At 50.3% G+C, this 21963-nt stretch overlaps 1 protein-coding gene and 1 long non-coding RNA gene across 3 annotated transcripts in view; both read right to left on the reverse strand.

Annotated features, from left to right (window-relative positions):
* The window catches only part of PPARG-TSEN2, a 214416-nt gene that overhangs the window by 20578 nt on the left and 171875 nt on the right, over positions 1 to 21963 (reverse strand). For both annotated transcript variants that reach the window (NR_003096.1, NR_003097.1), the window contains 5 exon segments: positions 4342 to 4419; positions 5458 to 5962; positions 9281 to 9317; positions 13932 to 14013; positions 15814 to 16028. This is a non-coding gene — a long non-coding RNA (PPARG-TSEN2).
* Positions 1 to 21963, reverse strand: part of TSEN2 (tRNA splicing endonuclease subunit 2) — a 43151-nt gene that overhangs the window by 20578 nt on the left and 610 nt on the right. The window contains 5 exon segments of the mRNA NM_001042477.1: positions 4342 to 4419; positions 5458 to 5962; positions 9281 to 9317; positions 13932 to 14013; positions 15814 to 16028. Coding sequence (NP_001035942.1) covers positions 4342 to 4419; positions 5458 to 5962; positions 9281 to 9317; positions 13932 to 14013; positions 15814 to 16002 — 891 coding nt within the window. The 5' untranslated portion in view covers positions 16003 to 16028.

The raw sequence follows: 21963 nt of genomic DNA on the forward strand, positions 1-21963 counted from the left end.
ACTGTGGGAAATTGTTAAAGAGACGGTAATACCAGACCACCTTATCTGCCTCCCAAGAAACCTGCAGGCAGGTCAAGAAGCAATGGTTAGAAACAGACATGGAACAACAGACTGATTCCAAATTGGGAAAGAAGTATGGCAAGGCTGTCTACCGTCACCCTGCTTATTTAACTTATATGCAGAGTACATTATGAGAAATGCTGGACTGTGTGAATCACAAGCTGGAATCAAGATAACTGGGAGAAATATCAATGACCTCAGATATGCAGATGATACCACTCTAATGGCAGAAAGTGAAGAGGAACTAAAGAGCCTCTTGATGAGGCTGGAATCAAGATAACTGGGAGAAATATCAATAACTTCAGATATGCAGATGATACCATCTAATGGCAGAAAGTGAAGAGGAACTAAAGAGCCTCTTGATGAGAGTGAAAGAGGAGAGTGAAAAAGCTGGCTTAAAACAACATTCAAGAAACTAATAAGATCATGCCATCAGGTCCCATCACTTCATGCAAGCAGAAGGGGGAAAAAGTGGAAAGAGTGACAGATTTCATTTTCTTGGGCTCCAAAATCACTGTGAATGGTGACTGCAGCCATGAAATCAAAGACGCTTGCTCTTTGGAAGGAAAGCTATGACAAATCCAGACAGCTTATTAAAAAGCAAAGACATCACTTTGCCAACAAAGGTCTGTCTAGTCAAAGCGATGGTCTTTCCGGTAGTCATGCTGGACCATAAAGGTTGAGCACCAAGGAACTGATGCTTTCCAACTGTGTGCTAGAGAAGACCCTCGAGGGTCCCTTGGGCTGCAAGGGGATCACACCAATCAATCCTAAAGGACATCAACCCTGAGTAGTGTTTGGAGGGACTGATGCTGAAGCGCCAACACTTAGGCCACCTGCTGTGAAGAGCCGACTCACTGGAAAAGACCCTGATGCTGGGAAAGACTGAAGGCAGGAGGAGAAGGGGGCAGCAGAGGATGAGATGGTTAAGACAGTGTAACAGACTCAATGGATATAAATGTGGGCAAACTCCAGGAGATAGTAAAGGACAGGGAAGCCTGGCAGTTACAGTCCACGGGTCTCAAAGAACCGGACACAACTAGGCGGGTGAAGAACAAGTCCAGGGAGGTCTGTGGGGAATGTCCACTTCGTTCCTTGAAATGTCACAGTAAGTCTTTACTTGGGGAGTACTGATAATGATGGATAATGGCTTTCCCTGGTAGCTCAGTCAGTAAAGAACCCACTTGCAGCGCAGGAGACCTGGGTTCAATCCCTGGGTCAGGAAGATCTCCTGGAGAAGGAAAAGGCAACCCACTCCAGTATTCTTGCCTGGAGAATTCCAGGGAGAGAGGAGCCTGATGGGCTACAGTCCACTGGGTTGCAAGAGTCAGACATGACTTAGCAACTAAACCAACCAGTATGATGGATGGATAAGCCTAATGATGGTTTTAACGCCATATCACTAGATCTGGTCAGGGCCTAAAGCGTTATTAAGGTGAAAAACAGCTCTCCAAGACAGAAGTCTAAGCCAGCTCAGTGCTGCCATTCTCACAACCTAAGAGCCGCTTTGAATCACCACAGCAGGGCTGCCCATGTTCCTCGTGGGCATTTATGGACACACGGAAAACTGCACGGGTGGTGCTGATAAACGGGGGTGATGCACCCAAGGAAATCGGCCAAAACGGAGCTGGGAAGTGGGGCTGGGCTTAACTGGCAGCAGCCTGGAGACTTCTGCCAACATGTCTCTGGAATTTCTCGGGGACCAAGCAGCTTGCAGGAATGAGAACCCCCTTGTCTCCTGTCACTCCAGCATTTCTTCAGCAGGTGTTTGGGAAGCAAGAGCAAGACAGTCAGTGAGAAGCATCAGCGGGTCACCGGGCTGGAGCAGAGGTAGAACCCCCGGTTCCTGACACGCATCTCGTCCCTTCAGGCTCCACTGGTTTCTGGGCCAATCCCAGACCTCGTACACGTCCATTGATAATTGTTACTGAGCACGTCACAGACGTCAGGCACCGGGTAGGAGGGCGTGGCACAGGTGCAGCCCACTGCCCACGCTGTGCCCATCACGCCGGACCGCAGTCCCGTCTGAGAGAGGACTTGAGCCACAGTCTGCTTCTCTCTGGACTGTTAATACTCAGCCCAGGGCCTGGACACAGAAGGCACCCGGTGAATAATTTTGCTCGACATGAACTGCAAAGGCAAGGTTCCAACCAGCCAGTAACGGGCTTGCACAAGTGACCATAATGATGCCGATGACAGCAGCAGCGGGCATACCCCCCGGGCACCGCGGCACAACACGCGCTTCGCTGGGGCCAGCACACACACGATTTAATTCCAGAACACCTTACGCACGAGGTGTTACACGACCCTCATCTCACGGTGCAGACACCAGAGGTTCAGAGAGGCCAAGCAGCTAGAGACTGGTGTTCCCAGCACTACGTGTGCCTGCTGAGCGTCTGAAACGCGGCGGGCGCAACCGAGGACAGGGGTTTTAATTTTGCTCAATTTTAATTAGTTTATCTAGTCACACACGGCTGGTGACCACTGTACTCGACAGCGGACTCAGCTGTCTCGTGTGTAGAATGAGTAGATGAAGGGAATAAATCCCGACGTCCTTTCCTGCCGCGAGCTCTTCTGTGTCCCGCTGGCCACACTGTGGAGGGAGGCAGGGGCCAGCGGGAGACACCATCATTTCTCTGTGAGCACATCTGGGGAATGACCAGCGTGGAGGAGCTCAATGAGCGTGGCGTGAGACCCACAGAGACGCCCAGAGCTGAGCCAGACGCCGCGGGAGCCGTCCAGGCAGGCAGGGGCTCCCCCAGAGAAGGGCACAGCCACAGACACGACACGGAGGAGGGGCGCCGTCTTCAAATCCGGGTGCAGTACAGACAGAAGCAAAAAAGGAGGCCCTCGACTGTATGAACACAGGACAGAGGAACCCCAGAAGGAAAACAGGAGGCAGGTTTAGAAACCCGCCTGCACCCACTTTTGAAGCTTCCATAAAGGGGACACGTTAGTAATTCTGCAGAAGGAAACACTTAGAATCCATCCATTCACATAATCAGCTGTCATGACATGACCCAGAGCACGCATCACAGTTTATAAAAAGCTGGTGAAGCTCCAGGAATATGCTAAAAACCCCTGCACAGGGGATTCCCTGGTGGCTCAGTGGTAAAGAATCTGCCTGCCAATGCAGGAGACAATGGGTTCAATCCCGGTCCAGGAAGATCCCACATGCCTCGGAGCAACTAAGCCTGTGTGCCCCAGCTACTGAGCCCACGGTCTGCAGCCCAAATGCTCTAGAGCCCACGCTCCACGACAAAAGAAGCTTCTGCAAAGAGAAGCCTGCGCACAACTAGAGTAGTCCCTGCTCACCTCAGCTAGAGAAAAGCCTGTGCAGCAGGAAAGACCCAGCGGAGCCAAATAAACAAATATACAATCACGTATATGCATGTGTGTGTATATATGTACACACATATATATGGGCTTCCCTGGTGGCTCAGACAGTTAAGAATCCGCCTGCAATGCGGAAGACCTGGGCTCAATCCCTGGGTTGAGAAGATCCCCTGGAGGAGGGCATGGCAACCCACTCCAGTATTCTCGCCTGGAGAATCCCATGGACAGAGGAGCCTCGTGGGCTGCAGTTCATGGGATCTCAAAGAGTCGGACATGACTGAGTGACTAAACACAGCACGCGCTCGCACACACACACACACACACAGAGTTGGACACGACTGAGTGACTAAACACAGCACGCGTGCGCACACACACACACACACATATATATATAAAACCACTGCACACTTTAAATGAGAGTGGTATGTATATGCTCTGTGTCTCAATAAACTTGTAATTTTTTTATGCTTAGTCGCTCAGTTGTGTCCGACTCTTTGGGCCCCCAGGCTCCTCTCTCCATGGGGACTCTCCAGACAAGAATACTGGAGTGGGCTGCCGTGCCCTCCTCCAGGGGATCTTCCCAACCCAGTTCTCCCACTTTGCAGGCGGATTCTTTACCATCTGGGGCACCATGTTTCTACAGTAGCTGGTAAAAAAAAAAAGAGTAAAACGGTATTTGGACAATCTGAAACCCTGATGTCAAAAGAAGAGTCACGTGACCCCCTGAAACCTCTGTGGGATGATACCGGGCAGGACCCACAAATGGACCTCCTAGAGTGGATAAAGCAAAGGCCGAGGAGTGAAATGCAGACAGGCTGACGGTGGGCGCTGCCTGTGGTGGTCTCAGCTACCCAAGTGCAGGCAGAAAGGCACTGAGGAGGGCTTGTCTACACTGTCGCCCAGGCCCGAGGCCCACGCTGAGAAACACCATGCTGGCAACATTACCTCTTCTAGGCTGAGCTGCAGATACTCAAAGATCCTGAACGGATTTCTCCTACATACCAGTCTCTTCTGCGGCAACACCTGAAGAGGAAAATAAGATACACGTAGGACAAACGTAAGCCCTACATGTTATATGGAGGCTGCATTTTAAAATGAACATACTTCTGCTAAGTTTCCCAGATCCACACTTACTGGATTCTGTTAAAAATGAAATTTTCTATTATTTATGTAGAAAAAGAGGTTTTTTGTTTTCCTTTTATAGCTGACCCTTGAAACATGGGCGCTGGGGCGCCGAGCTTCCGGGCAGCTGGAAATCTGCACGTAACTCCCGGTTGGCCCTGCAGGTCCTCGCTTCCTGTTGTCTGTGGATTCAGCCAAGCCCGGGTCGTGGAGTGCAGCACTTACTACGGAAAGAAACACTCTTCTAAAGGGACCCATGTTCCCACCCATGTTGTCCCAAGGTCAGTATTGGCATCTTGACTTATTTTTTTTTATCCTCCATGGAGGATCGTTTCATGGGTCAATTTTATGTGTTGCTTTTTTTTTCGCCTGACTGCACACCTCACAAGCACATGCCTAGGTTCGTAATGAGACTCCCTTCTAAAGGCAAGATAGCATTTCTTCACGTGGGTGTTTCACGTACTATCTAATTATGAGACTGCTTCTCACTTGCAGCTTCCATAGGTAATTCTGGGGCAACTGCTGAGTACATCCCTTAACAAAGCGGCTCCAGCTCTGAGCCCCACCTCCTCCTGTGATGGCTCCCGCACACCTGAGCCCGTGCCCATGGCTACCCTCAAGACCTGCTGATCACCACTGCGTTCTTCTGCCCGACAGGGGACAGGATGTTACCTGACGTGCATTATTTCCTATGCGTAAAGCCAGGTTATTCACAGACTCTGAGGTTTTAGTTGAAACAGCCCTCCTGGCTGCTGAGCCCACAGGGCCGCTGGGGCCTGCAGACGGTCTGCAGGGTGTGTCCTGCACCGGCGCGCCCAGGCCCCAGGTGCTGGACACCGGCCCACTGCCAGGGCCCAGGGAGGGCCATCCCTGCTGGCCAGCATCTCTGGGCCAGGAACAGACGGCTCTGCAGGAAGTGATCTCTTCTCTTCTACTTACATCCCCTGCTGGGACCTCTTCGCTCCCAGCACACACAGCTTCCTCCACCAGCACATGCTCAGGCCCTCTCTCTCCGGCTGGAACCAGACCGGCTCTCTGGCTGCTGTCCCCAGGCTGACCACCAGATGGCAGGAGGAGAGCGTCCCAGTGGCCGTGGGGCAGAGGTGCGGGGATCTCGGCCACATGTTCACCTGAGCCGTCTGGGGTTCGGGGCTCAGGCCCGGGGCCCTCCTGCGGGCTGTTTGATCGCTCGCTGGAATCCTCCAGATCACATGACTTGCCCTCGACCCCATTCACGGCAGAGAGTTTCTCTCTGTCTGCTCTGCCTTCTGATTTGGAAACCACCTCGGAGTTGGGCTCATCGCCCAAAGGAACCTCTTCCATCATTTTCAGATGAGGATGCTCGAGGGGCTTTGTGTAGCCCTCGAGGACGCTGCGCACCATGCTCTCGTCCCGGCCTTGTCTTCGCAGGAGCTCTGCGGCCCACTCCACGCTACGCTGATACCTGCAAAGGGGGACGTCTGTTAGCAACAACACTTCAATGTCGGTACTAAAGAGACAGCACACACACACACACACACACAAAAAGACAGCTGAACGTGTGAAAACGGTGGGAAGGCAGTACGCCAAAAAGTCTATAGTTCTTCTTAATGAGGTAAATTATTTCTTTACACTTCTCTGCATTTTCTAACTGCTCTGTGATAACTATTGTTGTGTTATTTATTTTTATTACAGAGTTTCATTTAATTTGCTTAATTTGAACAAAAAAATGACCCCAGCTTAACAAAGTGTGAAAAATTTATGTGATTTAAACCTGGTGGACTAAGGACTTCCCTGGTGGTCCAGCGGCCAAGACCCCATGCTCCCAGTGCTGGGGACCCAGGTTCAATCCCCAGTCAGGGAACTAGATCCCCCGTGCTGCAAAGATCCCATATGCACCAACGAAGATCGGAGATCCAGTGTGCCACAACTGAGACCCAGCACAGCCAAATAAATAAACAGAAAAAAAACCCAAAAACTGGTGGACAAAATGATCTAGGTAAACATAGAGAGAAAAATGGTCGTCCTTTGTCAGGGTTTGCTTTGTATTATTTTCCATTTTGGATATCATGACGTTTTCAGACACATATCCCAGTCACAGAAAAAGGTCTTTGCTTAGTGTTGGAAAGCAAGATGAGAATTTTAATGAACATTTTTCACAGGACCTACCAATGTCTACAGCACACATGGAAAGGAACAATTACAATTATATACACCCCAGCGTCTTAAAAAAAAAAAAGACCCCTCCTCCACAATTTTCAAAATGTATTTTAACGAAATGATACACTACATTTCTTAAACCTGAAGGCAAGCCCTGAACACTTCCCAACTTAGAAACAGCCACAGGTTTTGTTCAGTGAAGCAGGGCCAACGGCGGACAAGGCTGCTGGGGTGTGTCGGATGGTACAAGACGGCATACGTGTGGACTCAGATGGGCTCTGTTCACCTCCACCTACAGCGATCCGTCTGGAAAGCATTTGGAGAAGCCACATGGCTCGTGCAAGACAGCTGTCACTTTTCCCCTCACCCTGGGCATCCTGCCTGGGTGCAGATGACGGGATGCGTCGTGGTTTGTAAACTGCCGATGACACAGGGTGAAGCAAGGAAGCGAGCTGGCTTCTGCTGCGGCCGCCTCACCCTGACGCATCAGAAGTATCTCCAAGCTGTCCACGCCCTGTGTGTCCTGCACGGGGATGGGCCTGCCGTCCCGTGTGTACCAGAAACGGTATCACAGATGTGAAGACTAAGACCCGGTGAGGCCGCTCTATGTCTGTGAGACGGGTGCGGCTGTGGCTACACGTGCGGGACCAGAGTCCTGGTGTCTCATGTTCAGCCCCGCCTCGCTCCGCCACTCCTGGGTGGCTGAGCCAGTGACGTAACCGCTGCGTGCCTCAGTTTCCGCCCATAAGACAGAGGCAACAGTACAGTGACCTCGTAAGGATCACGTTATGTGCTGCTGTTTCTAATCGGGGTAAAACGTCGCTGCCCAGAGAGCAGCAGGGGGTCTCTCCTCCTGCATGAAAGGCATAGCACAGCCTTTTCACACGAGCGATCTGAAAGCATCTGTGCTTTTCACGCCACCTGTAATGCCTTCTAAAGCCTTCGTGGGTCTATGCATCTCCTGTGTCTGAACAAAAATGTGTATTTGTGTCATGCTATTTTCCTGGGGAAGGGATCCACGACTTTTCAGCAGATTCCCTGAGTGAAAACACGTGAAAGAACCACTGTATTAAAGATTCAGCGGCTCCCGCTTTGGGCAGATGGTGGAACTGAGAGAAACAAAGAGAAAGTAAGAGAGCGAAAGAGACAGCGTGCACACAGGCCCCTGCTCTGACCTCGGCAGCAGAGTGGTTGAGGCAGACGCGGGTCCACGCCCTCACTGTGAGCACGAGGTTCTTGCACCAGCTATGAGCCCGCCTCCCCAGGCTCAGGGACACCGGTGCCCGCCCCAGGGAGCTGTGAGCACGGCTTAAAGGGGACCAGACACGTGAAGGGCTCGGCGCACGGGCAGTGCTGGACGAGTATTTGTTAGCTTGTGACTGTGGGGTCTTGGGGGCACACCTGAAGAGTAAAATCATCTTGACTCCAGACACAGTACGTTTCACAAAAGGACGCTTTAACAGATGGAAGCAAAGGCCTCAGCGGGCACTCCCTGGGAGGGGGAGTGGGAGTGGGCTCCTCCCTGTGACTCTGAGCGATACCACTAGGCATCCGGCTCCTTTCTCTGCTGTCCTGCCACTTTGCATCACACCTGAGTCCCTGCCTCTAATGACCTCACGTTGGCTCGTGGACAGCGGCTGCTGAAGCGCCTGCAGGAAAGCCTCCGAGGCAGACCGGTGATTGACCCATGGCAGAGGGACACAGAAGAGAAGGTGTCCTCCCGCTGGTGGGCGATGCCTTTACAAAGTCCTGCTGTGATCAGCTCCAAACACCGCTGGAGAAGCAGCAGGAAGAGAAGAGGAGGAGCTAGGAAGCGTAAGGGCAGAGCAGCAGCTCTGATCAGAAGCCAGACTGAGGCTGGTGACCCCTCCAATCCATCCCAGGGCCCCCCAACCCCTGAGTGGGGGCACCTGAACACACCTCAGCTTGGCAGGCACTCCTGCCCTCGGACACACATCTTCTGTCCGCAGAGAACACCCTCCTCCACCTCTTACTGAAGGTTGACCTATTATTGGAAATTCTCAGCAGAATGGTTTTCAGTCAGTCTGCTTAGGTCTAAGCGCTGATCCTGAGCAAGTTAACGAACTTCTTCCTGTTCTGTGTCCTCACCTTCCAAGACAGACAACAACAGGACTGACCTCCGAGGGGCAGTGAGAGGACGAAAGCAGCTAACCCGTAAAGCTGCTATGATGGGAGACGCTCCAGAAACGCTGGCACGTACAAGTTCACAGTCACCCCCCACCCCAGGCTCTGGAGCTGCCCCGCCTAGTTCAAGTCCTCCTGGGCAGCTCTCGGGAGACTCCCCACGCAGGGAACGCAAACAACTACACCCACCTCAAAGGTTTCCCGAGAAGATGAACGGGGATGATACGGGTAGGTGGCCTGGACCAGGAATGGCGCTGCTATGACAACGGCAATGATGCTGACGGTGAGGGCGACAGCCCGTCACGATACTCATCACGGAAGAGTCACCTGCCTCCTCCTCTCCCACGAGAGTCTACAGTGACCAGACCACACGGCCCCAAGGAGAGGACCCAGGGCTCTCCTCCGCTCACATATCCCGTGCCTGGCCAGCGCCTGCCCCATGTCATCCTGCCCACGGCCAACGTCCGCCAAGACTTACTTCTTTGATGTGATTACCGGCAGGTCTAGCTTCATATCTGCAACAACAAGGAAGTAGCTGTTAATTTACGGACTGACAGCCTAGAAAAGACAGAGAGAATTCCAAGGCCTGCAAAAATCTCACACGCAGGAAGTTGATTAATCCTGTCCAAGCAGCCGCAGCGAACATGTGCTGTATAAACCACCGCTCTCTGCTGCCCACAGCCCCTGCAGGTGCTGCTGACCCGTCAGGGCTCAGACATAACCCGGGAACCCTTCTCAACACTCCAGCTAAGTGGCTGCGGCACGGAGCGGGAGACTAGCACCTCTGGATGCTCAGGCCCTCGACTTATTTATTTTCACTTCCCAGACCAGGGATCGAACCCGTGTCCCCCGCATTGCAAGGCAGATTCTTAACCACTGAACCAACAGGGAAGCCCCAGGCCCTCCATTTCTATGAGAGCGCTGAGGCCCTAAAGGTGCACGCTGCATTCTGCTGGGCATCTGGCCAGAAGAGTCTTTCTGCCTAAAGCGTTGCCGAGGTCACTTCACGGTGTAGGTTTTCGTCCTCGACCTCCCTGACCCTGCCCGTGGGGAAGTCATCTCTGTTTCCTGACTCCCTGCCCAGTGCTCTAAACGCCGGGAGTCGCTGATGTTCTGCTTTAAAATCCTAGGGAAGTGAGTTCACAGACTCCTATCTCCTTAGGAATGAGAGTTTTCCTGGTGCCATGACCTTCCTCTTCTGGTAGTTTTACAACAAGCAACAATTCAGCAAGCGTTACTAACACCCTTCCACTTACCAAGCACAGGAAATACAGAATCATTAAAGCAAATCCCCTCTCCTTGAGATACTCACACTCTAGCTGGGGAGACAGACCAGCTGTATGGTTGATTCTAACCTCAGCTGATACATAGCAAGGAAAGCAAGTGTTGTCAAGGGAGTGGCTTACTTGAACTGGAAGGGTTAGGAAAAAACACGAAGGAGAAGGAATAATTGAGTTGGGCTCTGCAGAATAAGTACGAGTTCGCCAGGCAGACCAGGGGAAAATGCAGAGGGATCCGTGCAGAGGCTGGGAGATGGCAAATGCTGCACGGCGGGTTCACACAACGGCTGGCAGCCCACGGTGGGTGTGGTGTCAACAGGTACAACGGGGTAGAACGGAACAAAGGGTGGAAGGTACGGCTGAAGCCAAAATGCTGAAGAACATCCTAAGATGGACACTTGAGATCTACTCCCTGAGGGCAGCCTATGCCCTTAACCTCTGCTTCCTTGGCCTAAATCCATTTCCTTCACATTTTGGTCACTATTGGAAACTTTAGTTAAACTACATAGATCAGGAAAAGCTCAACGGTTAAGACCATCACACTATTTGAAACTTTTTATTACTTTGCCAAGTATTAGTAACTACTGGGGCTGGGTGATGAGGACAAAGTCATGATGCTTATTTGTTCTACTTTTTTTTCCCTCCCTCTTTAAAAAGTAAAACTCTATGAAACAATTTAAAGTGTATAAAAGCAGAAAGAATAGTATAATACATTTCCATGCTCCCATCACTCAGCTTTAACTCACAGCCAGTTCAGGCTTCCCTGGGGCTCAGTGGTAAAGAATCTGCCTGCCAATGCGGGAGAAGTGGGTTTAATCTCTGGGTGGGGAAGATCCCCTGGAGGAGGAAATGGAAACCCACTCCAGTATGCTTGCCTAGAGCATTCCATGGATAGAGGAGCCTGGTGGGCTACAGACCATGGGGTCGCAAAGAGTTGGACGCGACTGAGCAACTGAACAACAAGTCATGCTCCGTCTGTCTTCTGCCCCGGCCCCCAGATGATTCGAAACACACACCTCCCATCATTCCATCTTTGGCGCTTGTGTGCTCAGCTGCTAAGTTGTATCCGACTCTCTGAGACCCCCTGGACTGTAGCCTGCCAGGGCTCCTCTGTCCATGGAATTCCCCAGGCAAGAATACTGGAGCGCATTGCCATTCCCTTCTCCAGGGGATCTTCCCGAGTGTTCACAGTAACTGGAGAGCAAGCCTGAGATGGCCCGAGGAGGATGACACACGTGGGGCCCTCCACCCCTCACCGCAGTGGAGACCATCCTGGACCAGCTGACAGCCACCCAGTCTAGCTGGATCCATCGCTGGATCCATCACCGAGGCCAGCAGATCCATGACTAACCAGATACGAGCCCATCCAGACAAGAACAGCAGACCTACCCAGAACTCACCTGGAGACTCAAATGAGCAAACACAGCTGCTGTTGAAGACCACTGGATTTTGGGGTGGTTTGTTCCACAAGATCGTGGCAGGAGATACAAAGTGTATCCCATTAGGACTGAATCGCCGTGGTTTTGTTTTTGGCCGTACCACATGGCATGTGGGGTCTCTTTTAGTAAACGGACTTATTTTTGGCCGTGTGGGGTCTTCGCTGCTGCGTGGGCCTTTCTCCTGTCTCTAGGGTTCTTGGGCTTCAGCAGTTAAGGCACACGGGCTCAGTACTTGTGGGGGATGGGCTCAGTTATTCCGTGGCCTACGGGACCTTTCCGGACCAGGGATTGAACCCGTGTCTCCTGCATTTGCAAGGCAGACTCTTCACCACTGAGCAACCAGGGGAGCCCCTATCATGTTTTAAAGTCACTCAAAATAGCTTCCCCTGTGGCTACACCATCAACGTGATATACAGATTCTTCATTTTCTTGATTTTTTTGTGTTTCTTTTAAATGAAATTAACTTTTTCAAATTTAACTTTCGCTTGTAGTCATGTAATACGTTTACAAGTTTCCAAAGTCAAATCTAGTCTCACTTCTCTCTCCATCCTATTCTATCCCTCCCTCACAGGCATCTAAAATTATAGTTTATCCTTCTTTACATTTCAAAACCTATTTGCAATCTCCTCCCCTTAGATGACCCGTGGCACACTGTCCTTTACCTTGCTTTCTCTGCTTAGAAATAACAGCCTAGTGAGCCCCTACTCCTATCGCAGCTCCACAGCACATCCTTCTGAGAATGGTCTATACTTTATTCTGCTGGTACCCGCATGGCTATTTGGGTTATTTCTAGTCTTTTAACATTAGGAAGAGTGTTGCAACGAACAGCCCTGGGCTCTTTCTTTTCATATTTTTGCCAGCTTATCTTTAAGATAAATTGTCAGGAGTGGAATTGCTGAGTTAAAAGCAAACGCATCTACTGGACAACTGGGTACCTTCGGGCGAAACAATGAAGCAGGACCCATATCCTACATCAAAGAAAAATTAAATCAAAACAGATGAAAGACCCAAACTTGAGAGCTGAAACTATCAACCTCTTAGAAGAAACCCTGGGGAAAATCTGCGTGAGCTTGGATTTGGCAATGGTTCCCTAAACACGACAGCAAAAGCACACGCAAGCAAAGAAAAAGGATAAATTAGACTTCATTAAAATGATAAACTCTTGTTACCATGTCACGCCCATTAAAATGGCTACTATTCAAAAAAACAAAATAAAGGAGCGGTGGTGGGGATGTGCAAAAACTGGCAAACCTTATGCACTGCTGGTGGGAATGTAAAATGATGCAGGTGTGACGGAAACAAGTTTGTGATTCCTCAAAAAATTAGAATAATTATTTGATCCAGCAAGTCCACTCCTAAGTATACACAAAAGAAAAACGGGTGTCCATACGGAAACCCGTACATGAATGCTCAGACCAGCACTACTCGTGACGGTAGAAACAACCCCGATATCCGTCTATGAATCAACAGATAAACAACACAAAGTATATCCTACCACGGAACAGCACTCAGGATGAAGTTCTGATCATGCTATGACACGGATAAACCTTGGAAAATTTATCCCACGTGAAGGACGCAAGAGCTTATTCCCCTTACAAGAAATATTTAGAAGGGGCGAAATCAAGGGCACAGAAAGCATGTGAAGGTTACCAGGGGTTTGGCAGGAGGCGGGGGGGGGGGGTTAAGTGCATGTGTGATTTCTTGGGACATCCAATTCCCCGTGTAACGGCCATATCACCTGCAGCCCCACCAGGATCACGTGAGTGTTTCTCAGGGCTTACCAACAGGGCACGCTGCAAAACTTTAGGATTTGTCATTCTGATTGCTGAAATGGTATCTCAGTGCAGTTTTAATTTCTATTTTTTTCTTGCAATATAATGTTTTAAAAAAATCCTTTCTAATTATGTTTTAACCTGCTGGTATTGGTTACATACTTACCATGAGACTCCCCTTAGAAAAATACACCAAGATGAAAGATTTATAAAGTAAAGAGGAATAGCTATTGAGAACTACACACATTAGTACATTTTACCAATACATCAATGTCATGGTTACTGTTGCAAATTCCAAACTTAAAAATAAAATATAAAATTCGCCTCGCATATGGGTGAGCAGACACTTAATGACTAGAACCTTCCACATGCCCAGGACACTGTGAGGCAATGCTTAATGACAGAAAAGTCTGAATAACACTTCTGTTAATTTCAGAAATTAGATGAAACACATTTTCCCCAATTGTTAAGAGCCCTTTCACCACGATTAGAATTATTTTAGCTGATATTTTTAGCAGTAAGATTGCCAGTGGCATGTTACTTCTCCTTTGGAATTTTATTGTATAATCTTGTGTGAGACCTAAAAATGAAGAAAAAAGATAATTTGCCAAAAGAATGCAATGTTGTACCAGCCTTACCTTTCCATTTAGCAACCAGCTTAGGATCTGAGATTGTGAAGTTTGGTCGGCTTCTGGACAGGATGCCTTTTCCAAAATAACCCTTCCGGGAAGAGAAGAGAGAGAGTTAGCTCATGTTGAGTTATTCATTTTTTAGCTGAAGGAGAACTATCTGAGTTAACAAGAGAGTCATCGCATTGTTCACAGCTTGACATCTTCCCTTTGATTACGTAATGATTACTCTGAAGATCGATCATAGCATTTTTTTTTCCCTCCGATTGTGTGAAGGGAGCTGGGAAGTTTCCTGTGCACCTCATCTGTCTCAGGAGTAATGCTTTCAGTCCGGCCCGGGGAGCTGAAGGTGAAGGGCAGATGGAGGCAGGGTGTCCTCCGCACACGCGGGCCAGGAGCCAGGTCCACCAGACACAAAAACCTTCTTGGATTCCTGTGAGCCCAGAACTGGTACTCCTCCTCTCCTTCCTGCTGACTCCAAAAACTCTGGCTGCCTCTCCACCATTTCTTAAAAACCAGAAAATATTTAAACCCATAGACAACTGAAATAATAAAATGAACACCTTATACCCTCCTCCCAGATTGAACAGTCAGAATAAATGACCAGTACAGCGCTTCACAAAGCCTCTGCTAAATGTTATGTGTTGCGACTGTCGGAGAGACTGCCCTTGGCCTGGACCTCTGACCCACCAGGGTCAATGCCATCCACATATCCCACTCTGGGAGGCTGGCTGTGACATGGATTTTATATAAAATGACTCGAGAAGCCACACTTACAGAGGCAGGAAGTGGATCGGGAGTGCCTGGGCTGGGAGTGGGGGCAGGGATTAGTACACGGGGCCCCAAGGAACCTCCTGTGGCCGTGGGGAGGCTCCACAGCTGGACCGTGGTGTGGCTGCACATCTCTCTGAGTTTGTTACGGTCGTTGTGGTGTACACTTGAAAGGGCGAATTTTACGGCTTTATACACACAGAGTCGGACACGACTGAAGTGACTTAGCAGCAGCAGTAGCATACCTCTATAACGGAGAAGGCAATGGCACCCCAAGCCAGTACTCTTGCCAGAAAATCCCATGGACGGAGGAGCCCGGTGGGCTGCAGTCCATGAGGTTGCTAAGAGTTGGACATGACTGAGCGACTTCACTTTCACTTTTCACTTTCATGCATTGGAGAAGGAAATGGCAACCCACTCCAGTGTTCTTGCCTGGAGAATCCCAGGGACGGGGGAGCCTGGTGGGCTGCCGTCTATGGGGTCGCACAGAGTCAGACACAACTGAAGCGACTTAGTAGCAGCAGCAGCATACCTCTATAAAGCTGTCTTAAAAGTGTCTCCAGCGTTGAACTGGCTACGGAGCAGAAGATAAGGAAGCTTCCCATCTCAACCCACACCTATCAGTGATGGGAAAAGCCAAAACTGGAACTCGCCTTCATCAGAGGAGAGGTCCTCAACCAGGAGGGGGGGCAGGTGAGGAGCCGGAGGACAAGCAGAGGCCTCCTCTGGGTTGTCCTGCGGCACAACAGTCTGCGGCTCCACGGTCACCCCCGGGACGGAAGGGGGTGAGGGCCACACTTTACCTCTTACCCAGGATGTTTCTGTAAACTGCTTGAAATTTTTTTTTTTTTAAACAATGAACAAACACATGTTGCTTTTACAATCAAGAAGTAAGAAAGGTCGATGCACTGACCCAACTTCACTGCTACAATGTGGGTTCGTGGGTGGGGGTTATGGCCTCTGGGCTTAAGGCTTTGGGGCACCCCATTCAGCTCCCACGCTGGACCAGACCTCAAAGAGCGTGTGCGGGTCACTGGTGGTCTGCTTCTGGGGGTGGGTGGGGGAGCACGGCTGCCTCGGGGCTGTGAGGGAGCGGCCGGGCTGAGCTGCCCACACCTACCTTTCCGTAGAGCTGCTCCATGTCTTCCAGGCCCCTCACGATCACATGGCTGTTTATCATCTCAGCCCGGAAGATTCGGAAGTCCTTCTCAGGACCACAGTCCTGACCGCAAGGGATGGGCAGGGGAGACTCATAGCTGTCGTGCACTCTTCTCTTCCTCTTTGGGGGACGGAACACCGCCTCAGCCATCTTCCCAAGTGACTGTTCCTTCAGGACTGTAAGAGACAGACAGAAGCAAGTCAATTGGTTACCACGCCAATCAGACAGGCGGGTGCCTGAATACCCAGGCTCAGATAAACCTCGTGGCCTGTGAGAAAAACAAAATATTCAAAAGGGACAAAAACAAGACGGATCTGTTGGAGCGGTACAAACCCCACTCCCCGAGGGGACCCCCATGAATTCCACAACAATGCCCCAGGAGTCATGGTACGATTTCTGATTGCAGCTGGTGCCTCCGAGCCTAGAGACAGGTCCATGGGCACAATGCTACTCAAAGGCCTCCTGCCAGCGGGCCCAAGAGGGCTTCTGCCCTCGAGGATTCCTCCCGCCCGCTCACTAGGCCAATAGACATTTACCGAGCACCCACCAGAGGCTCCTAATCACAAGGGGTGCTGGGGACAGAGAGAAAACCAAAAGCACCCCGTCCTCAAAGAAGTACAGGTAGTGAGCATTTCATGTTCCAAAACAGGATCATCTCCCAGTTTTTCAGGTAAATTAACAATAATGACAATGACTTTATATGGTCATCCTGAGCGGCTGAGAGCAGGAAGCATCAGGCCAGGGTGTGGGGACTGGAATCGGCTCCCCACTGCCCAGTCGTGTGATGGGCGAAACTTACTTTGTCTCTCCAAGCTTTTGCTTTCTTCTCTGCAAAATAAGGATAAAAACAGGCTCCATCTTATAGTGAAGACCCGGAAGGAGCCTAGGACAGCCTCCAGCACGTGGCACCGAGCGCTCTGCGTGTCCACTATCGTTACTATTACAGGCAGAGCGCTGCCAACACTGCTGATGGATGAGAAAGCAGGGCCAGGTTAGAGAAACGCTGTCAGAGGCCCGGAGGGGAAGGGCTCGGCTCCGTCCTCCAGGTCCTGCCGGGAGCACGGGCGGCAGCCGTCCCTCTCGTTTGAAGGCTCAGTGCTTCTCCAGGTTAGGGGCTGAGGGTTATGGAGAATCCTGGAATTACTTGACACCCAGCAGTACTAGAGTCCCTTGAACAGCAAGGAGCTCAAACCAGTCCATCCTAGAGGAAATCAACCCTGAATATTCACTGGAAGGACTGATGCTGAAGCTCCACTACTTTGGCCACCTGATGCAAAAAGCCGACAAACCCTGAGGCTGGGAGAGACTGAAGGCAAGAGGAGAAGGGGGCGACAGAGGAGGAGATGGTTAGACAGCGTCACCGTGACTCAATGGACCTGAGTTTGAGCAAACTCTCCGAGACAGTGAAGGGTAAGGGAGCCTGGCGCGCTGCAGTTCAGGCAGCTGCAACGAGTCGGACATGACTGAGCGACTAAGCAGCAGCAGCGCTCTGAGGGAGGAAAGGAAGGTGAAGCTGGTATCGCTCCCTTCCTCAGCCCGAGGAGAGAAAACAAGGACAAAACACACACAGGCTGCGGTTCAGTAATGGCTGGAGGAAGGAAGTCAAATCGGGTGCGCTGCTGTGATAAAGACAGAGGAACTCAGCCACGGGCCAGGGGGGAAACGCAGGGAGTGCGGGAGACAGGGCCCGGCGCTCCACGTGCTGGGCAGGCGCGCCGGAAGGAGACGGGGACTGGAACCTGCTCCGCCCCCAGTCTCAGGGCCCGGCACCCCACGTGCTGGGCATGCGCGCCAGGATGAGACGGGGACTGGAACCTGCTCCGCCCCCAGTCCCAGGGCCCGGCGCCCCACGTGCTGGGCATGCGCGCCGGGACGAGATGGGTACTGGAACCTGCTCCGCCCCCAGTCTCAGGGCCCGGCGCCCCACGTGCTGGGCAGGCGCGCCGGGACGAGATGTGGACTGGAACCTGCTCCACCCCCAGGCCTGGCTCTGGACTGGATTGAGGCTGACAGCACATGCGGTGCCTGAAGACCCAAGGGCGCTGTACCACTCACGTGTTTAGCCTCCTGAGCTCCAAACGCTCGCAAGGGAAAAAGCACCGCTGACTGCTTAGCTGTGCCCTGCACTTGGTACCAGCATCTGTTGGACACAGGAGGCACTCAAGCCTGAAACAGCCAGTGAAGGCAGTGAAAGCTGGGGCAGGAAGCTGAGGGGCTCTTAGGGTTTCAGTTCAGTTCAGTTGCTCAGTCGTGTCCGACTCTTTGCCATCCCATGAACCGCAACACGCCAGGCCTCCCTGTCCATCACCAACTCCCGGAGTTTACTCAAACTCATGTCCATCGAGTCAGTGATACCATCCAGCCATCTCATCCTCTGTCATCCCCTTTTCCTCCTGCCCCCAATCCCTCCCAGCATCAGGGTCTTTTCCAATGAGTCAACTCTTCACATGAGGTGGCCAAAGTATTACAGTTTTCAGCTTTAGCATCAGTCCCTCCAAGGAACACCCAGGACTGATCTCCTTTAGGATGGACTGGTTGGATCTCCTTGCAGTCCAAGGGACTCTCGAGAGTCTTCTCCAAAACCACAGTTCAAAAGCATCAATTCTTCGACACTCACCTTTCTTCACAGTCCAACTCTCATACCCATACACGACCACTGGAAAAACCACAGCCTTGACTAGACAGACCTTTGTTGGCAAAGTAATGTCTCTGCTTTTGAATATGCTATCTAGGTTGGTCATAACTTTCCTTCCAAGGAGTAAGCGTCTTTTAATTTCATGGCGGCAATCACCATCTGCAATGATTTTGGAGCCCCCCAAAATAAAGTCTGACCCTGTTTCCACTGTTTCCCCATCTATTTCCCATGAAGTGATGAGACCAGATGCCATGATCTTAGTTTTAGGCCCATTAAAAAGAAACCCAGGGACTTCCCTGGTGGTCCAGAGGCTTAAGACCCTGTGCTCCCAGTGCTGGGGGCCCGGGTTCCACCCCTGGTCACGGCACTAGGTCCCCCACGCCACAACTAGGAGAGTCTGCAGGGCACAGTTAAGAACCCACTGCCAGCACTAAGGCAGGGCACAGCCAAAGAGGTAAAAATAAATATTAGGGAAGCGTGCGTGTGTTGCTGCAGACTCATCGGCCACGTGTGTGCTCAGACTTTTTGATTTTTGCTAATGAGACAGCAGAGAAATAGTATCCGGTGTAGTTGTAATTTACCCTTTTAAAAATATTTCAATTTTTTCTGTATGGTTTTTCATTTCTCATGTGGTTGAGGTCATGCTGTGGATTCGAGGGGAGACAGACACGCCGCTCCTTTAACCAGCCCACGGGCCAGATGGGGAGACAGACACACACACAAATCATTCCTGGCAGGACAACGAGCACCAAGGACAGCAAGGTCAGGAGAGCGAGCCCCTCGCCCAGCAGACCCACTCCTAGAGATGCACTGACTCTTCCACTTTCTCCCACAGGCTAGGAGCCGGCTGCTGCAACCTAACAAAAAAAGGTCCCAAGTGCTGCAACTAAGACCCAGAGCACCGAAAGAAATGAGTGTTAGGGAAAAGAAAGAAATCAAAAGCTCTGTCCAATGTGTAAGGATTTCTCTGCTGCTGCTAGTGCTAAGTCGCCTCAGTTGTGGCCGACTTGTGACCCCACAGACAGCTGCCACCAGGCTTCCCCGTCCCTGGGATTCTCTAGCCACCCTCCAAAAGATGTGAAGGAATTAAATGAGGACGAAGGAAAACAGAAACCAGGGAAGTTAGGACGGTGATAACCAGTTACAATGGTAACTATAAAAAGAATCAGCAAGTTGGAAGACTGCTTCATAAGATTGCTATAAAGTATTCCAGACAGCAAAATGCTAAGATAATTTCCAAATGAGTCCCCCAATAGATGTAAATATTGAGCATGACTGTATACATTTCATATACACATATACGTGTGTGTATCTATGCACACATCTTGCCATATAGTGTTCAGAACAAAACTACATATACCACGTTAATGCGGAATTAAGAGATTCCCTCTCAAGGGCATTTTAAGTAGACTTTCCCTTGCCAATTTGTCACTCAACCCAAGCAACTACAGCGGACCCCGAACCACATGGGGTTCACCTGCATGGGTACTCGTACACCCAGACTTTTTTCAGTAGTAAATGCTACAGTGATACACCATCCATGGTTGGTTGAGTCCACAGATGCATAGCCTTAGATATAAAGGAACCACGGATCTGGAGGCGGACTGAAAATTACACTCAGAGTTTTGACGATCACAGAGGGTCAGCACCCTGACCTTCTGTGTTATTCAAGCACCAAGCGCCTTTAGCATGCAACTGAAGAAACGGCAGCTTATTCTAAAACTTAAAATAACCTGTCGACTTTTTTGAGGCAGGATGCTGGTTTCTAGTTAGGGTTTCCAGGAATAATTCGTGGACTTTTATAAGCAGTTCACTTTTATAACTTAACTGCTGCTGAGTATTTGACTTGTATATATTACATTAAAAGATTTTTAAAAACAGAAAATGTTCACTAACTTCACGCACTTCCAATAAAATTCTCTCCAACCAGTGAAAAAGTTCTGTTTTAATGTGCCTAGATTGTTTAGGATTCTCTCTTTCAGACTGCTGTTAACTCTTTAAGAAAGCCTAGAAGGAGCTCTGACAGTTGATGGCAAGAACTCTGTACTTCAACCCACGTTGGCATCATAGAAGGTTCCTCTCACAAGACTCCCTGCTGTTCACAAGACGTCAAAATTCGGAGGTCTGGTGTGCCGCTGTGCATGTGGCCGCATGGACATCAAGGAGGACGTGCCTCTCAGTAGGCCTTCCATATGTGCAGCGCCACCATTACGATCGTGTGATTTTAACAACCCACGTACGGTCCCTGAACTCAGTTTCATCTTCAAATTGATCAGGACTAGAAAACTGCGTGGAAGCCACTCACACATTAAACTAAGACCCGGTGCAGCCAAATAAGTAAATAAATATACAATAAAAAGATTTTTTAAAAACATGCTGCATCCATATAGGCTTCCCTGGTTGGTAAAGAATCCGCCTGCCAACGCAGGAGACTTGGGTTCGATCCCTCGGTCGGGAAGATCCCCTGGAGAAGGAAATGGCAACCCACTTTAGTATTTTTGCCTGGGAAATCCCATGGACAGAGGAGCTTGGCAGGCTACAATGGGGTCGCAAAGAGTCAGACATGACTTAGCGACTAAAGAACAACAACATATCCACGTATTGGAATATTACCAGCAATTAACAGGAATGAAGGTTAAGAGGTAATTCTCTGACTTCTCAGCAGACTTTAAGACTCTGTGCTTTCACTGCTAAGGTTCAATCCCTGGTTGAGGAACTAAGTTCCTACAAGCCCTAATGCATGGCCAAAAAAAAAAAAAAACACAACAGTTTACAAGATTAAGAAAATTGACCTGGGGTCATACATAACAGTGGCTCTCAAGCTTGGCTGCTCTTAGAATCACCTGCGGAAATTTTGAAACTCCCAATCCCCAGGCCTAACCTACAATTACATCGGAAGGTCAGAGATGGGATCCAGGTGATTTCAATATGTAGTCCATGTTTCCAACCACTAGAGATAGGATGGCCTATTCAAACTCAATGCCAACAGCCATCCCACTGGAGAGAGGAGGAAAGGGACTGGGGGCTGGCGGGGAGTGCTACGCACCTGTAAGGAGCTGTTCTTTCGCTCTTCCAAACCTGGCTATACTGACTCCAGGCACCCATAGTGTTAGGTACACAATACATTTAGTTTTCTATCAAAAGCAGGGCTTGTTCCTAATTCTTCCCGTGAGCACACAAGCTAACACCTTTTAGGTGTTTAGCAAATGTTTATTCCAAACAAAACAAAGGAAGGCAAAAAGGAAGGGGGGAGGTGCCATTATTTAATTTTCCACCCCCCTGGGCCCACCTTGCCAAACCAGCTGGTTAAAGCCTCCCACTCAGCAGAACTCACATTCTCCCAATTAAAAATACACACAAACACGCTTGAGGCTGCAAGTGCCTACCTTGTAGGCTAGGGAGGCAAGGATGAAAAGGGAGACAATCCTGCCTCTGGGGAGCTTTCAGGTTAGAACCCGAGACTAAGACACACAAAC

The sequence above is a fragment of the Bos taurus genome, chromosome 22 (assembly GCF_002263795.3).
Source record: "Bos taurus isolate L1 Dominette 01449 registration number 42190680 breed Hereford chromosome 22, ARS-UCD2.0, whole genome shotgun sequence".
In the NCBI taxonomy this organism is placed as follows: Eukaryota; Metazoa; Chordata; class Mammalia; order Artiodactyla; family Bovidae; genus Bos; species Bos taurus.